This window comes from Coregonus clupeaformis, chromosome 29 (assembly GCF_020615455.1).
Source record: "Coregonus clupeaformis isolate EN_2021a chromosome 29, ASM2061545v1, whole genome shotgun sequence".
Classification (NCBI taxonomy): Eukaryota; Metazoa; Chordata; class Actinopteri; order Salmoniformes; family Salmonidae; genus Coregonus; species Coregonus clupeaformis.
In genome coordinates this window covers 52781430-52797034 of record NC_059220.1, presented here as the reverse complement: position 1 = coordinate 52797034, position 15605 = coordinate 52781430, and the positions used below count along the sequence as shown (strand labels likewise).

The 15605-nt window shown below is 39.6% G+C and overlaps 1 protein-coding gene across 1 annotated transcript in view; it reads right to left on the bottom strand.

The window, feature by feature from the left end:
- The window catches only part of LOC121544503 (MAM domain-containing glycosylphosphatidylinositol anchor protein 1), a 334863-nt gene that overhangs the window by 206200 nt on the left and 113058 nt on the right, over positions 1-15605 (bottom strand). Inside the window, exon 4 of the mRNA XM_041854426.2 lies at positions 3931-4127. Within this exon, the coding sequence (XP_041710360.1) occupies positions 3931-4127 (197 nt within the window). The remainder of the gene's footprint in view (positions 1-3930; positions 4128-15605) is intronic.

Genomic DNA, 15605 nt, shown 5'->3' with positions numbered 1-15605 from the left:
TTCTTCTTTAATTATAGGTACAGTACATAGTTGTACCCTTGCAGTTTGCACCTTAAAATAGCCAATAATGTACCTTGGGGGACAAGATAGTACAGGTACAAAAGCGTACCTAAGGAAAAGGTAGACATTTGCCTTTTTAGGGTACCACCACAGTGAATTCTTCTTCGTGTGGCTTTACGGCAGACTAGACACTTTGTTGCGTATTGCTGCCTTTCACAGTTTGGAAAGTGCATTGCACACTTGGTCACAAAAAAAGGGAAATGGGAAAAAAACACAACACACCCCACCACCCCTTACAACTTTGACCCCAACAGATTCTACACCAGGCCGTCGGCCTGGGAGGCTGGAACCTCTTCTCTCAAAACCCACTGTTGTTCTGCACTAAAATCTCTGAATCCCAAAAACGTCTCTGCTTCTGCTACTACTAATCCAATCTTCTGGGATTTCCTTTCCATCTGTGCGGTACAATTAATGACCATAGCAATAAACGCCAAGAAGCCAACCTTTAAAGTACAAACTGTTCGGTCACTCTGTACTGGCCTACTACTCACAGGGATCCCCTTAGGTTCCCTCACCCTTTGCCACCATCCTCTACTTTCCTTACTGCCTCAGCATATGAAGATTTCTGCACTGCTCTTACCCTGGAAACTTCAATCTGTCTCACTAGCTAGGTTTCCATCCAATTGGCGACAGATTTAGAACAAAAGCGCTCACAGGATAACTTATATACCTTAGTATGACTTTCAAAATTGCCAAGAGAGTGCAAAGCTGCCATTTACATTTACATTTACGTCATTTAGCAGACGCTCTTATCCAGAGCGACTTACAAATAGGTGCATTCACCTTATAGCCAGTGGGATAACCACTTTACAATGTTTTTTTTTTTTTTTTTTTTTTGGGGGGGGCGGGGGTCGGGGGGTAAGCTGATCTCTTGCTGAGGTAAGCTGATCTCTTCAGCTTACCTCAGCAAATTGACAACTAGAATGCCAAAGGCCTGCAAGGCTGTAATTGCTGCAAATTGAGGATTCTTTGACGAAAGCAAAGTTTGAAGGACACAATTAATATTTCTATTAAAAATAATTAGTTCTAACCTTGTCAATGACTACATTTCCTATGCATTTTCTATATTTCCTATTCAAACTAATTTCATATATGTTTTCATGGAAAACAAGGACATTTCTAAGTGACCCCAAACTTTTGAACGGTAGTGTATGTTATTTATCTTTGTGTAGCATAAGATCAATCAATCAATGTGCATGCAAAAACACATATTGGAACAACCCCCCCAAAAAAATCTACCTACAATAGAGCATGCTGGGAAATATGCTAATGATGATATTTTTGCATACCCAGGAACAATACTGTACCCTAACTGTATCGTTATTTCTAAGCATGCACACAGCACATACCCAACACGTGCACCCACCCACCCACCAATGTCCTAATATCATAGAGTAGGCAGAACAGATCTGATTAACGAGACCATCAGCCAAATGAATTATCAGCATTAGAATAATAAATCATAAATCCATCCATCTCTTCCTCCCTATCTCGCTTTCAATTTCTATGTCTCTCTCACTCTCTCCATCGGTTTCCCTTTCAATTTCTCTCTTTCTCTCCTCCTCCTATGGCTATCCCTTTCTCACTATCTCTCTCATTCCCTCTCTCCCTGTAGTCCATAGAACTAGAGCTTTTCAAACTCTTCTTCAATTATGATTTCCAGATTAGGCCGTTTCCAGATTATGCTTTATTCCCAATGCTGCCTATTCCACCTATGCATGCCAGGTAAGAGGTAAGAGAATATCATGTTACCAAGTTTTTTACATGAGGGAGGGGACAAGTAACTTTATGATCAAACTTTATCAATGTAGAAGCAACAGTCATTTTTCATACTTCGGTTTCATACTTTGATCTGGTTTCATCCAAATATCATCAAATTTCATGAAAACCATGATTTGACTGTTCATGACCTTTAAGTTTGTACACTGCAAATGTCAATTTTTGCACATTACATATTTTAATATAACATTATATGTATGTTTTGTAACAAAGTGGCAACTATCCCAACATTGGGATATGCATAGACGCTTGAGGAACTCAGATGCCTGTGTACACTAAAAAATGCTGGGTTATTTGGTTGACCCAAAAAAAGTCAATTTGTGCTTGATCCATAAATGTGGTCGGAGACTCCGTAAGGAGGCATGCAGAGGCCAATTTGAGCTCTGTACCGCATCGCCGTGTGCCTCCCAAGTTTTGTAATAATGCGTAGGGCTCCGTATAGCTCTGTATAGGACCACATTGACATGATTGGTTGATGGTAGGTGGGGCGGGAGGTTTGTATAAACACAAACTCACTTCCTTGACAACTTCCTTCACAACAGCTCTGCTCAAGCGCTCTGCGCTGCTCCGTGAAACGCAAGAAGTATGAAGGTCCTGACTTCTACAGAGTCCGTATCACCGTATATGCTGCATGGCCAATGCAGACGTCGGATTGATCATGCAGCGCCTTTTAGTTGGGTTGATTTCTTTAAAAACTGCTGGGTAATTGATGCTGAGTGCTGGGTTATTGATGCTGGGTTATTGAGATATGACCCAGCGGGTCAGCTCAGCAGACTGGAGGCGTGGCTTAGTAGGGGCATGGCTTTCAGAGAGTTATTTTTGGCCACTCATGAGAGTAAATATAATTCCGGTTAATCTGTTCCGTTGTATTGTTATTACATGTTAAGGTTAAACAACTACACTTTTGAAGCTTTAATTAGGCTTACACAATTGTATGAGTTCCCCAAGAGCCTATGCATATTCATGTGGATTAAGGTTAAAAAAAACATTATATCGCTGGATTTGAACTTGCAAACTTTGGAATCAGAAGCAGATGCTTACACCCATTCCCCAACCACAACACCATAGCGCAGGGTTTCCCAAATTTGGTCCTCAGGACCCCAAGGGGTGCACATTTTGTTTTTTGCCCTAGCAATACACAGCTGATTCAAATAATCAACTAATCATCAAGCTTTGATAATCTGAATCAGCTGTGTAGTGTTAGGGCAAAAAACTAAACGCGCATGCCTCGGGGTCCCGAGGACCGAGTTTGGGAAACGCTGCCCTAGCAAAACTGAAACCTACTTGAAGGTAACAGTGCTCACTGTTGCCCCTAGTGGCCAGTTCCCACGTCATCTCCCGACATCCTCAGAAATGGATGGATGTCAAACATTGACTTGTATCACGGGTGACCTGGCTAAAGTGAACCCATGTTTGGGTGATCCAAACAACCCAACATGCTGGGTTATAAACGAAACCAACTGGCTGGGTCAAAATAACCCAGCGTGTGTTCAGTCCAGTATTTACTTTTTTACCTCCCGAGTGGCGCAGTGGTCTAAGGCACTGCATCACAGTGCTAGCTGTGCCACTAGAGATCCTGGTTTGAATCCAGGCGCTGTCGTAGCCGGCCGTGACCGGGAGACTCATGGGGCGGCGCACAATTGGCCCAGGGTAGGGGAGGGAATGGCCGGCAGGGATATAGCTCAGTTGGTAGAGCATGGCGTTTGCAACGCCAGAGTTGTGGGTTCGATTCCCATGGGGGGCCAGTTTGAAAATTAAAACATAATGTATGCACTCACTAACTGTAAGTCGCTCTGGATAAGAGCATCTGCTAAATGATGTAAATGTATTTACCCAGCGCTGGGTTACCAAATAAACCAAATTGGGTTGTTTGTAACCCAGCATTTTTTAGAGTGTAGATGTCCACTCAGTTATCCGTTCTCTGTTGCGGTTAATTTATGTGTGTATGTATTGATCCTGTGCATATACTATTCTATGGGTTGTGAGTCTGTTATCCTTGCTCTATGGGTCTGTTATCCTTGCTCTGTTGTATGGGGTACAATGCTAGTAGCTGAAGAGTGTAAATGTGTGTTTGTTGTCCTCATACAGTACCTGTGTGTAGAGCGGTTCATAGATGTCCACTCCTTGATCCTTGCTCTGCTCTATGGGCATGGTGCCTCGTTTCCAGATGAAGCGGGCCGGGGGGTTGGAGTTGACCGTACAGCGGAGGAACACCGTCTTCTCCTGGTAGTAGCTCCCGCGCACATCACTGATGGTCTGGTGCACCGTCAGAACTGGCTTGTCGAGGTCTGGAAACACAAACACAGATACACAGATGCACTTAATGAATATCAAGAATACGTTCCTCCAAATACTATACTAAATTCCATCAATCATAGGTATTTTATAGACTATGTGTGGACCTTACTCACAATGGTTACACATCTGTAGTGCGTACAGCCTTCAGCTACTGTACCTTATACAACACTGAGACACTCCACAAATTAATGAGGAAAATATCTACACTACAGGTTTGCCTGCCCAAATCCATTTTAATCCCACTTTGTAACACAATAAATGTCAAGAAATCCAAAGGGGGTGTATACTTATGATAGGCACTGTAGTTGCAGCAGGGAACTGTGTGTGTGTGGGTGAGTGTGTGTGTGTGTGTGTGTGTGTGTGTGTGTGCGCGCATGTCTGTGTGTGTGTGTGTGTGTGTGTGTTTGTGTGTACATGACTCAGGAACTTGTGGCTTCAACTAAGCATTCACTAACACTGGTTGTCAAGTGCAATTTTAGGCATTCTCTGGCCGTTAGTTCTATTCGTATTAACTGCCATGTAAAGCAAAACTACCCAAGCACTGGTTGATAGTTCTAAAACTTAGCAGGTTGCTATGGCAAACAAAAATGGTTGCAATGGAGGCTCTTCCCCCCTTGCTAGCCAGCTAACTACACAGCTAACACAATCACTTTTCAGACTGAAGCTGGAAAGACACCAAACTAGTTGAATTTAGTTTCGTTTTACCGGTTTTTCAATTGAAATGTCTTTGTATATATCCATAAAGATTATGCTGATTCATGATTTCAACTGGCTAAGAAAAAGCTGCCTGTCTGTCTCGTCCCGACTCCTGACATGTTAATTACTATGGGACACAGTGGAGATCGAAATCAATATTGCAACAATGTTGCTAATGTTGGAGATAATGTCTAGATGCTTTTTACAGTGGAGATCAAGTTTATAAATTGCATGGCTGGGTAGTGGATCTGTAAATTATTATTATTAGTAGTAGTAGTAGTAGTACTAGTAGTAGTAGTAGTAGTAGTAGTAGTAGTAGTGCGTTGCTAAGTAATGACGTAAACAATGGCACTTTTTATGAATATACTGGCCATTTGTATGTTGTCTAATAAATCATGGGCAGGATAGGCTCTAACAATGAGAATTCCAAACCATCCGTTGTATAAATTGAATATATTGGGTAGGAAAATGTACCATTATACTACATTTTGCGCACATGTACCCTTAATTAATGACCAGTACCATGTGAGTACCTCAGGGCTATTTTGCCTAAAAACCTTTATGCCTACCTATAGAAAAATAAAAACAACAACTCTGCATCCCTGTCCAGCCTGGCAAGAGTGGCCTGAAGGGTGTTTAGGATCCCCAGCGGCTCTGCAAGCGCGGAGAGGGTATTCTCCGCTGCTGGCCTGCTCTCCAGGCACCATCGCATGAGCCTGAAGCCAGACTCTGGCCAAACTCGTGTTTCTAAAAATGAATTCAAAGGCACTGAATAAGGCCTAATAAGGCAAATGTCCTTTAATTTGTATTTAATTCTAAGTAAGTCACAGCCTATATATGCAATTTATTGACTATAATGATTTAATACAACAAAATGTTGTTTAAATGCTGAGCGCTTAAATGTCCCTGCCAGCCTAGTGTCACTCTCGCAAATGCTTCACAATTTATTTATTTGTAGGCTATAGCCTTGGAATAATTAAAATAATAAGCTAATAATATAGCCTAAATGATACATTTCCGTTCCTTCTTAGGCTACCTTCCTGGCTTCTGACCTATTTAGAGTGTTTATATGCCTTTCTAATATGACATGTAGCCTATTTCAAATGATGAGCGCTTCTTACAGTCACCTTTTCATGTTGTTTATTAAAATACTTTTCATTCAAATCATATGGTTTGGTTTCAATACTTCAAAACCAAATGGTAGGTCCAGGTAGTCACAAAAATAGATGGGTGCTGGTTAAATGGTGATTTTAATGAATGGAGCGAATTTTGAGCTGCTTTTTTTTCTGTGAGCGAGGAGCGGTTTTTAGCGGAGCGGTTGGAAAGGATGTGGAGCGGGATTTTTGATCGCTCAACTTCACTCACATACTCTGGTCAGGTGTATTCAGGATTCTTTTAAAGTTTAACACACTCAAAATTTGACGAGTTGGTATCCAGTTACTTTGAGATTATTTGGGCATGAAATTTAGAGTACGCTAGCTGAATTACATTGGTTTTTGGTTAGAAGATTATCATATTATGAATAGTTGCTGGCAGTGGCTAACCATAGAGTGGATTGCAGTCTCTCCTTGTCCAAACATGTAAATCATTTTTGTGAAAAATCCTGGCCACCCCTGATCTATGTTTCCCAAATACTGGGGGTTTGCAAATGTTCATGTGACATTTGAGCACTACACATGACCCCACATTCAAGACAAATCTAATGAATATCAATCTTGAGGAGGTTGCAAAACCTTGCCATCATCTTACTCTACATAGGCAAGATCTTTTGAGTTTGAAAGAGGATATTTGAGGCAAGGGGCATTTCAAGCGGCATGTAGCTTAGGGATTAAGAGTGTTGTGCCAGTAACCGAAAGGTCGCTGGTTCTAATCCCCGAGCCGACTAGGTGAAAAATCTGTCGGTGTGCCCTTGAGCAAGGCACTTAACCCTAATTGCTCCTGTAAGTCGCTCTGGCGTCTGCTAAATGTTTAAAAAATATAAAGAAATATATATATAGCCTGCTCTCATCTTATGACTTAGCCTATATTCAACAGTGTTCATAAATGCTTACAAAACTGCAAAGCCCTCATTGACTTATAAAAGAAAAGTATTTTCAACATAATTACACCAGCAAAATTGGTAAGAGTGAAATAATAAAAGTATGGGGAATAACAGTTGTGTTCTTGCTGAGATAAGCCCACTAATTGGTCTATATTTTAGCCCATTGTAGGGGATGTGAATTATTCTAATGACTTACCCCAGCTATTGTGAAAGACCAAATAAATTAAACATAATAACATCTCCTGAAGACAAGATGACATAGCCTAAATCTGCCCCTACCCCCAACCCAAATTATCTTTCAAGGGATTGTTGTCCCCCCACTAGAATCAGTTACACATTTGGGTACACAATTTGTTTGGGCAAAATAATGTTCATAATACATTTAGAAAAATCAGGTCACCCTACCAAAATTCCTGCTGAATGCTGCCTTTTTGTTGTTACCTAGTACTATATTGCCAATTACCAAACGAGGTGAATAATGTTGCCTATGGATCCAGCCTAATGCAAGTGGTGGATTAAATCACTATAGTAGGCTTGGCTATATTATCAAATGCTGTCAAAAGGAAGCATTCTGCGACAGGGACAGGAGTGACAGCAAATTCATTTGTCGGCAATTATGTGTACAAAACAGTGCTACAAGTTGAAATGCTGGAGGGAAAATCTTTGGAGGGAGCTGATAGTCCATATTGCTTTGGACTTTTGTGCAGGTCATATTGTTTTTCACATTAACGTCTCTGGTAAACACACACTATATAAAATAAAATATAAGCAAACTTTATACCGGGGCAGAGCAAGTAGGTCAAGCACGTGCAGCCAATGAGCTACTTTGTTTTGCCCGCAATATTTATTACGGCTTCCTACTTTTAACATTATGTGCTTTGGCACCCTCATTTCCCCAATATGTCTCTGTCAAAAAAGAGAAAAGTGGACGCAGAGTGCAGAGTGTTCCAAGAAAAATGGTCATCCTATTTATTCACGGAATTGAATGGGAAAGCTGTATGTTTGGTGTGTTCAGAGCATGTTGCAGTGCTGAAAGAATATAACCTTCGTCGCCACTATGTGAGTCTTCATGCCGACAAATATGACAACTTTCAAGGACAGCGGAGATGAGAGATTGTGAATGAACTGTTGGCGGGTCTGAAGAAACAGCAGTTTGGTGGACTGGTCCCGCGCTGTCAGCCTGGCTACAGATGGTGCGCCCTCAATGATCGGGAAAAAAGCAGGCGTTGTGACAAAGTTCAGAGAGAAAGTGCAATCTGCAAATGGAGGACGTGATTTTTTGACTTTTCACTGTATTTTGCACCAGGAGGCTTTGTGTTGCAAGTCATTAAAGATGGATAACGTCATGAAGGTGGTCATCCAAACTGTTAATTTCATCTGATCCAGAAGCCTGAATCACCGTCAGTTTGACAGCCTTCTCAGAGAGAAAGAAAACATCTATGGCCTGCCATACCACACTGAGGTAAGATGGTTAAGCCGAGGTGCTGTGCTGAGGCGTTTCTTTGATTTACGAGAAGAAATTGAACAGTTCATGGAAGAAAAGGGCAAACCAGTGTTAGAATTTCATTCCGCAGAATGGATGCAGGACCTTGCATTTATGGTGGATGTTACAGAGCACCTGAATAACTTGAACAAACAGCTGCAAGGGCGCAACAAAGTTGTCACGCAGTATTATGACAGCATACGTTCTTTCAAGTTGAAGCTGTCATTGTGGGAGACGCAACTTGCCGGTGGTGATGCAGCTCACTTCCCCTGTCTGAAAAATGTGTGCGCGACCCAACATGTGGCAGATATGAAGCGGTTCAAAGATAAAATAACGGGACTGTTACGGGAGTTTGAGCAACGTTTTCAGATTTATGTTTATGTTTTTATGTTGATGTGCTATTGTTTTTAATTGATTTTATTTGCATATTTAACCTATTCTTGACTCTGTGGTTCTTGCACTTGTTTGGGGAACAGGATTTCATTATTTGTATCTACATTTCTGCCTGAGAAATGACACCCTGATATAGTTCTGTGATCTGTGAAACAGTTCTGTTAATCACTGAGGCATTGTGTGTTTGTGTGTTCTTTGTCCTCAGAACTTTCAAATAACTTGAGGTGTTTTATGATTAATAGTGATGTTGTGCTTTTGGACACTGTCCTCAGGCTCCAGCTTTATGTTTATATGTTTTTATGTTGATGTGCTATTGTTTTTAATAGATTTTATTTTATTTGTATATTTAACCTATTCTTGACTCTGTGGTTCTTGCACTTGTTTGGGGAACAGGATTTCATTATTTTTATCTACATTTCTGCCTGAGAAATGACACCCTGATATAGTTCTGTGATCTGTGAAACAGTTCTGTTAATCACTGAGGCATTGTGTGTTTGTGTGTTCTTTTTCTTTAGAATTTTCAAATAAACTTGACGTGTTTTATGATTAATAGTGATGTTGTGCTTGTACTATTTTGGACATACTGTCCTCAGGCTCCAGCTTTATGTTGTATGTTGATCGTATTAAAACAAAGAAAACAATCTGAAGTTGTTGTTTTTAAGTTATATATACCATGATTTTTCCGGTCCGGCCCACTTGGGAATAGATTTTCCTCCATGTGGCCCCTGAGCTAAAATGAGTTTGACACCCCTGGTGTAAATGGTACAGTGAAATGGTTACTTGCATAGTGGAGTCTTTTGTTTAGACATGTACAGTGGGGAAAAAAAGTATTTAGTCAGCCACCAATTGTGCAAGTTCTCCCACTTAACCCTCCCGTTGTCCTAGGGTGAAAATGACCCGCCACTGTGTTGAACCAACTTTATTTAATTTTTATATTTTTGGGATCATTTGTGAGAAGGAGGCAGTGAGACTTTAAAGAAAGTATCACGGCCTCCTTCTCACAAATGATCCAAAAAATATAACAATTAAATAAAGTTGGTTCAACACAGTGGCGGGTCATTTTGACCCTAGGACAACGGGAGGGTTAAAAATATGAGAGAGGCCTGTAATTCATCATAGGTACACGTCAACTATGACAGACAAAAAGAGGAAACAAAATCCAGAAAATCACATTGTAGGATTTTTAATGAATTTATTTGCAAATTATGTTGGAAAATAAGTATTTGGTCAATAACAAAAGTTTCTCAATACTTTGTTATATACCCTTTGTTGGCAATGACACAGATCAAACGTTTTCTGTAAGTCTTCACAAGGTTTTCACACACTGTTGCTGGTATTTTGGCCCATTCCTCCATGCAGATCTCCTCTAGAGCAGTGATGTTTTGGGGCTGTCGCTGGGCAACACAGACTTTCAACTCCCTCCAAAGATGTTCTATGGGGTTGAGATCTGGAGACTGGCTAGGCCACTCCAGGACCTTGAAATGCTTCTTACGAAGCCACTCCTACGTTGCCCGGGCGGTGTGTTTGGGATCATTGTCATGCTGAAAGACCCAGCCACGTTTCATCTTCAATGCCCTTGCTGATGGAAGGAGGTTTTCACTCAAAATCTCACGATACATGGCCCCATTCATTCTTTCCTTTACACGGATCAGTCGTCCTGGTCCCTTTGCAGAAAAACAGCCCCAAAGCATGATGTTTCCACCCCCATGCTTCACAGTAGGTATGGTGTTCTTTGGATGCAACTCAGCATTCTTTGTCCTCCAAACACGACGAGTTGAGTTTTTACCAAAAAGTTCTATTTTGGTTTCATCTGACCATATGACATTCTCCCAATCCTCGTCTGGATCATCCAAATGCACTCTAGCAAACTTCAGACGGGCCTGGACATGTACTGGCTTAAGCAGGGGGACATGTCTGGCACTGCAGGATTTGAGTCCCTGGCGGCGTAGTGTGTTACTGATGCTAGGCTTTGTTACTTTGGTCCCAGCTCTCTGCAGGTCATTCACTAGGTCCCCCCATGTGGTTCTGGGATTTTTGCTCACCGTTCTTGTGATCATTTTGACCCCACGGGGTGAGATCTTGCGTGGAGCCCCAGATCGAGGGAGATTATCAGTGGTCTTGTATGTCTTCCATTTCCTATTAATTGCTCCCACAGTTGATTTCTTCAAACCAAGCTGCTTACCTATTGCAGATTCAGTCTTCCCAGCCTGGTGCAGGTCTACAATTTTGTTTCTGGTGTCCTTTGACAGCTCTTTGGTCTTGGTCATAGTGGAGTTTGGAGTGTGACTGTTTGAGGTTGTGGACAGGTGTCTTTTATACTGATAACAAGTTCAAACAGGTGACATTAATACAGGTAACGAGTGGAGGACAGAGGAGCCTCTTAAAGAAGAAGTTACAGGTCTGTGAAAGCCAGAAATCTTGCTTGTTTGTAGGTGACCAAATACTTATTGTCCACCATCATTTGCAAATAAATTCATTAAAAATCCTACAATGTGATTTTCTGGATTTTTTTCTCCTCAATTTGTCTGTCATAGTTGACGTGTACCTATGATGAAAATTACAGGCCTCTCTCATCTTTTTAAGTGGGAGAACTTGCACAATTGGGGGCTGACTAAATACTTTTTTTCCCCACTGTAGCTAGCTAGCTAGCTAAACACTGAACCATAATCACAACTCATAGCGTTACTACCCTGCATGAATCTACAGGAAGCTAAATCAAAACAACGAGGTTCAATGTTAGCTATCTAGCTAACATTAGGCTATAACTAGCGAGCCAGACAGTCAGCTAACATTAGCTAGATAACTACACTTTAACTTGCAATGAAATTACTTTCTGACGAAATTAGAAACGTATAATATCTGAAGATTTTGCTAGATAGACTCTACATGGATGAATGCTTCTCCCTCTCTGTCATTATTGCACTTAGTTTTTAGATGTAATCCAGAGACAGGTGTTTTATACAACAGCCTTTTGGGATCTCTTTTCCACTGGAATTCAAATGATTTAAAAACTCGGTCCTCCAGAAAGTGGAGAGCCTTAGCGACACTTTACAGTTCTTCGTGATATATTTCAAAAAAGCCACATTAAAAAGGATTACCTACTCAAACTGAGCTGCTCATGTTATAGATAGAAGCTGCTACATGGCAGATCAATCCGAACTCATCTCTCGGCATGTCCAGCCCATCCATTATCTCAGCCAATCATGGCTAGCAGGAAGGTTCCTGTCTTTTTCCGTGGTTAAACCAACTAGGCTCTTAATTTAACCATTTTATTTGTATTTACAGATGGCATACACGTTTGTTATTAAGGCACATGAAAGTTCACGTTCCAGGAGGCATTTCTGCCCAAAAACGCATTTTGATAAAAAATATACTGTATATTTTACACTCATATATTTTACAAAAGATAGATAGAAATGTGTTAATTAGAAACAACAACACGAATAATGACCATTTTAAAAGCTTTATGAAAATCTATATAAATCAGAATTATACAGTGGCTTGCGAAAGTATTCACCCCCCTTGACATTTTCCATATTTTATTGCCTTACAACTTTTAATTAAAATGGATTTTTTGGGAGGTTGTATCATTTGATATACACAACATGCCTAACACTATGAAGATGGAACATAAGCAAGAAAATGGCAAAAGTCTTACCAGACACTTACAAACAAATACAAGAACATGTTTCAGTTTAATACGATATGCTAAAGAACAAGATATAGATTCATCAATAATGGTTGTGGATGCCGAAAAGGCTTTCAAAAGTCTTGAATGGCCTTTTCTATTCAAAACTTTGGAAGCTTTCAATTTTGCAGCTGAAATAATAAATGTAATACAAATATTATATAAATGTCCTAAAGCAAAAATATATACACATAATACATTATCTGATTATATTGGTTTAGAAGAGGCAAAAGACATGGATGTCCTCTCTTCCCCCTCCTGTTTGCACTGGCAATTGAAACGCTAGCAGAAAGAATTAGACAGGACCCAAACGTAGCAGTTATCAGTATTGGTAAGCATGAATATCAACTAAATCTCCTGATACACCTGACCAATATTGAAAACTCAATGCCCCCCCTTGCTAAAAATATTTCCAGAACGCTCTAAAATCTCAGGATATAAAATGTACGTGAAAAAATGGCAATTGGAAAAAGAAAAATAAAACTCTTGATTTACACCAATCCATTAAGTTTACCACAAAAAAATATGAAGTACTTAGGATGCTTAATAAGTGACAACAAACAACAAATATATAAAGATAACTTTATCCCATTAGTCAACAATATGAAAGCAGATCTAATTATATAGTAATATAATATATTATTGGAACAATCTTCCCATAAATCTTACAGGTAGAATAAACCTCTTCAGATTGACATGGGTCTTAAAGTTTTTATATTTATTATTGGTAATACCAATTACCCCACCGATTACATTCTTTAAAAAGGTATACTCAGTCATAACAGACTTTATATGGGCAAATAAAACTCATAGAATAAAAAGGAAGGTTTTACATCTTCATAAGTCTGAGGGTGGGTTTAACTTTCCAGACTTGAAACTGTATCAACTCGCCCCCCAAGGCTTTTACTTCCCAGGGCTTTTCAAAGGATAAAACTAAGAACGTTAACAACTTCATAGTTAAGAACACTATAACAATATGGAAGAAAATGTAACGTATTCTACAAGAACCAATATCACTACGTAAAAATAGAACCCTATGGAACAATTCTTGGAAACCTTTTCAGAATTCACAGATAAATTGGTCCACATGGAAAACTAAAGGCATAGAAACCGTAAATGACTTGGTAATGGGAAATACATTTATTTCCATGACAGAATTAAAAAGCAATTTTAGACTGACCAATGTAGATATTTTCAAATACATGCATCTTAAAAGTTCCATATCAAGAAATTTCGATTTTAAATATTTTGGACATCAGAGCAATCTTGAGGGAATCGTATTTGAGTCAGAAAAGGATATGAATTTGATAGGTAAGATATACAAAACATTGCAGAGAGCCTATCCAAATGACAATCTCTTAGAAAAAAATATAAACTATTGGAACCAAGACTTAAAAATAACTGATATTGGCACAAGATAGAGGGAATGTTGGAACATAACTACCACAATTACAGTTAACTAACATTTATGCTTAATCCAGTATAAACAAATGTATAGAATTTAGTACACAAGAGACAAAATTCACAAATTCTACAGCACTACGGCACTAAAACTAACAATGACTCAATAATCCATGCCTTCTGAGAATGCTATGAAGTCCAAAAGTCATGGGCAGAGTTAGAAAGTTGGCTGTCAGAAGTGTTACAATGTAAATCTACTTTTAATCCATCTGTCTGCATTTCAAGACATGGCATATGAGGGTGCAGTGAGATACTCGATGGGTTGGAAGATACTTTTCTCGTCAATCATCTTGAAAAAATTTATACTCAAACTGGAAATCAACCAATGCTCCATCGTTAACACAATGGAAAAGTAAAATGCTTTATCTAAATGTTGAAAGTACGCGGGAAAGCAACGAGAAAGAAAATGGTGCAGTGTGAGGCCATGTGGCGGAAAGTAATACGGGCGCTGGAGATGGGGTGTGATCAGGTGGTTCTGGGCAGGGGTGATGTTGTGGATCTTTGTGTGCGTCTGTATGTTGCCCTTTGTATGTATATGTTTTGTATAGTTTTTTGGGGGTTTTGAATACAAAATCTTAAAAAGTAAACATACTGTATTAATCAGAAAATAAAAGCAGTAGGCCTACTTTTTTCAATAGGTTTAAGCAACTAAATCCAGACCAGTCTACACGTTTTAAAGTTTGAATGGCATTTCTAGCTTAAACTATGTAATAGGAATAGCGTTCCACATAATAATAATAAGACGAAGTATGTCGAAGATTTCAAGTGCAGACTCTTGCTTCGCAAAACCCACTAAAGATAATAAAAAGTCAGAAGTATGACGAAGATTTAAAGTCAGCACTTTTGCTTCGCAAGTCCCATCTAATAATCTATTACATATCTATTGCGATTTTCATAGAATCTCAAAGTGCTTCAAGAGCAAAAAAACAAACAAGCAATATGTCATGACAGTTCAACCAATAGAGGCCAAGTCTTTGAGGGTCAATTCATGGCTTGAGCAAAGGGAGCTGGACAGAGGATGGTAGATGATGGTGATGGAGTCTTCTCTTCTCTCCTTTTTAGTGCATGTATAAGTGGACAATGGTGGGTTATAGGGAAGAGGAGAAAAAATGTATGAATATCACTCTTTCTTCTCTTCCCTCTCTGCTTTCAGTCCATGTATGGTGAAAGTATGTCAAATAGGCCTACTTTCAAATACCGGAGGTGAACTTGATATAGCTTGACCGGTGCGACAGACTAGCTTACAGAATCACTGAAAGATGCCAATATGGTGCCTATTTCTATCCCCTGCAATAAGCTTTTGCCATGGGTAAAATGTAAATCATTGTGTCTCAAAGTGAGGGTAGAGAGTGTGGGGCCGGCTAGAAAGTCAGATTTGTGCATGTAATGGTGGAAAATAATAAGAGAAAGCAGAAAGAGAAGCCCATTCATTATATGTAATAGCTGCAGTAGCACTAGAACATACATACATACGTACATACATACGTACATACAAACAGGCTTGTACAGATCCACAAAAATACACTCTTCTCTTTCTCTCTCTCTGTCTCTTTTAGTCCCCCCCCCAAGAGTGTGCAAAGCTGTCATCAAGGTAAAGAGTGGCTATTTGAAGAGTCTCAAATATAAAATATATTTTGATTTGTTTAACACTTTTTTGGTTACTACATGATTCCATATGTGTTATTTCATAGTGTTGATGTCTTCAC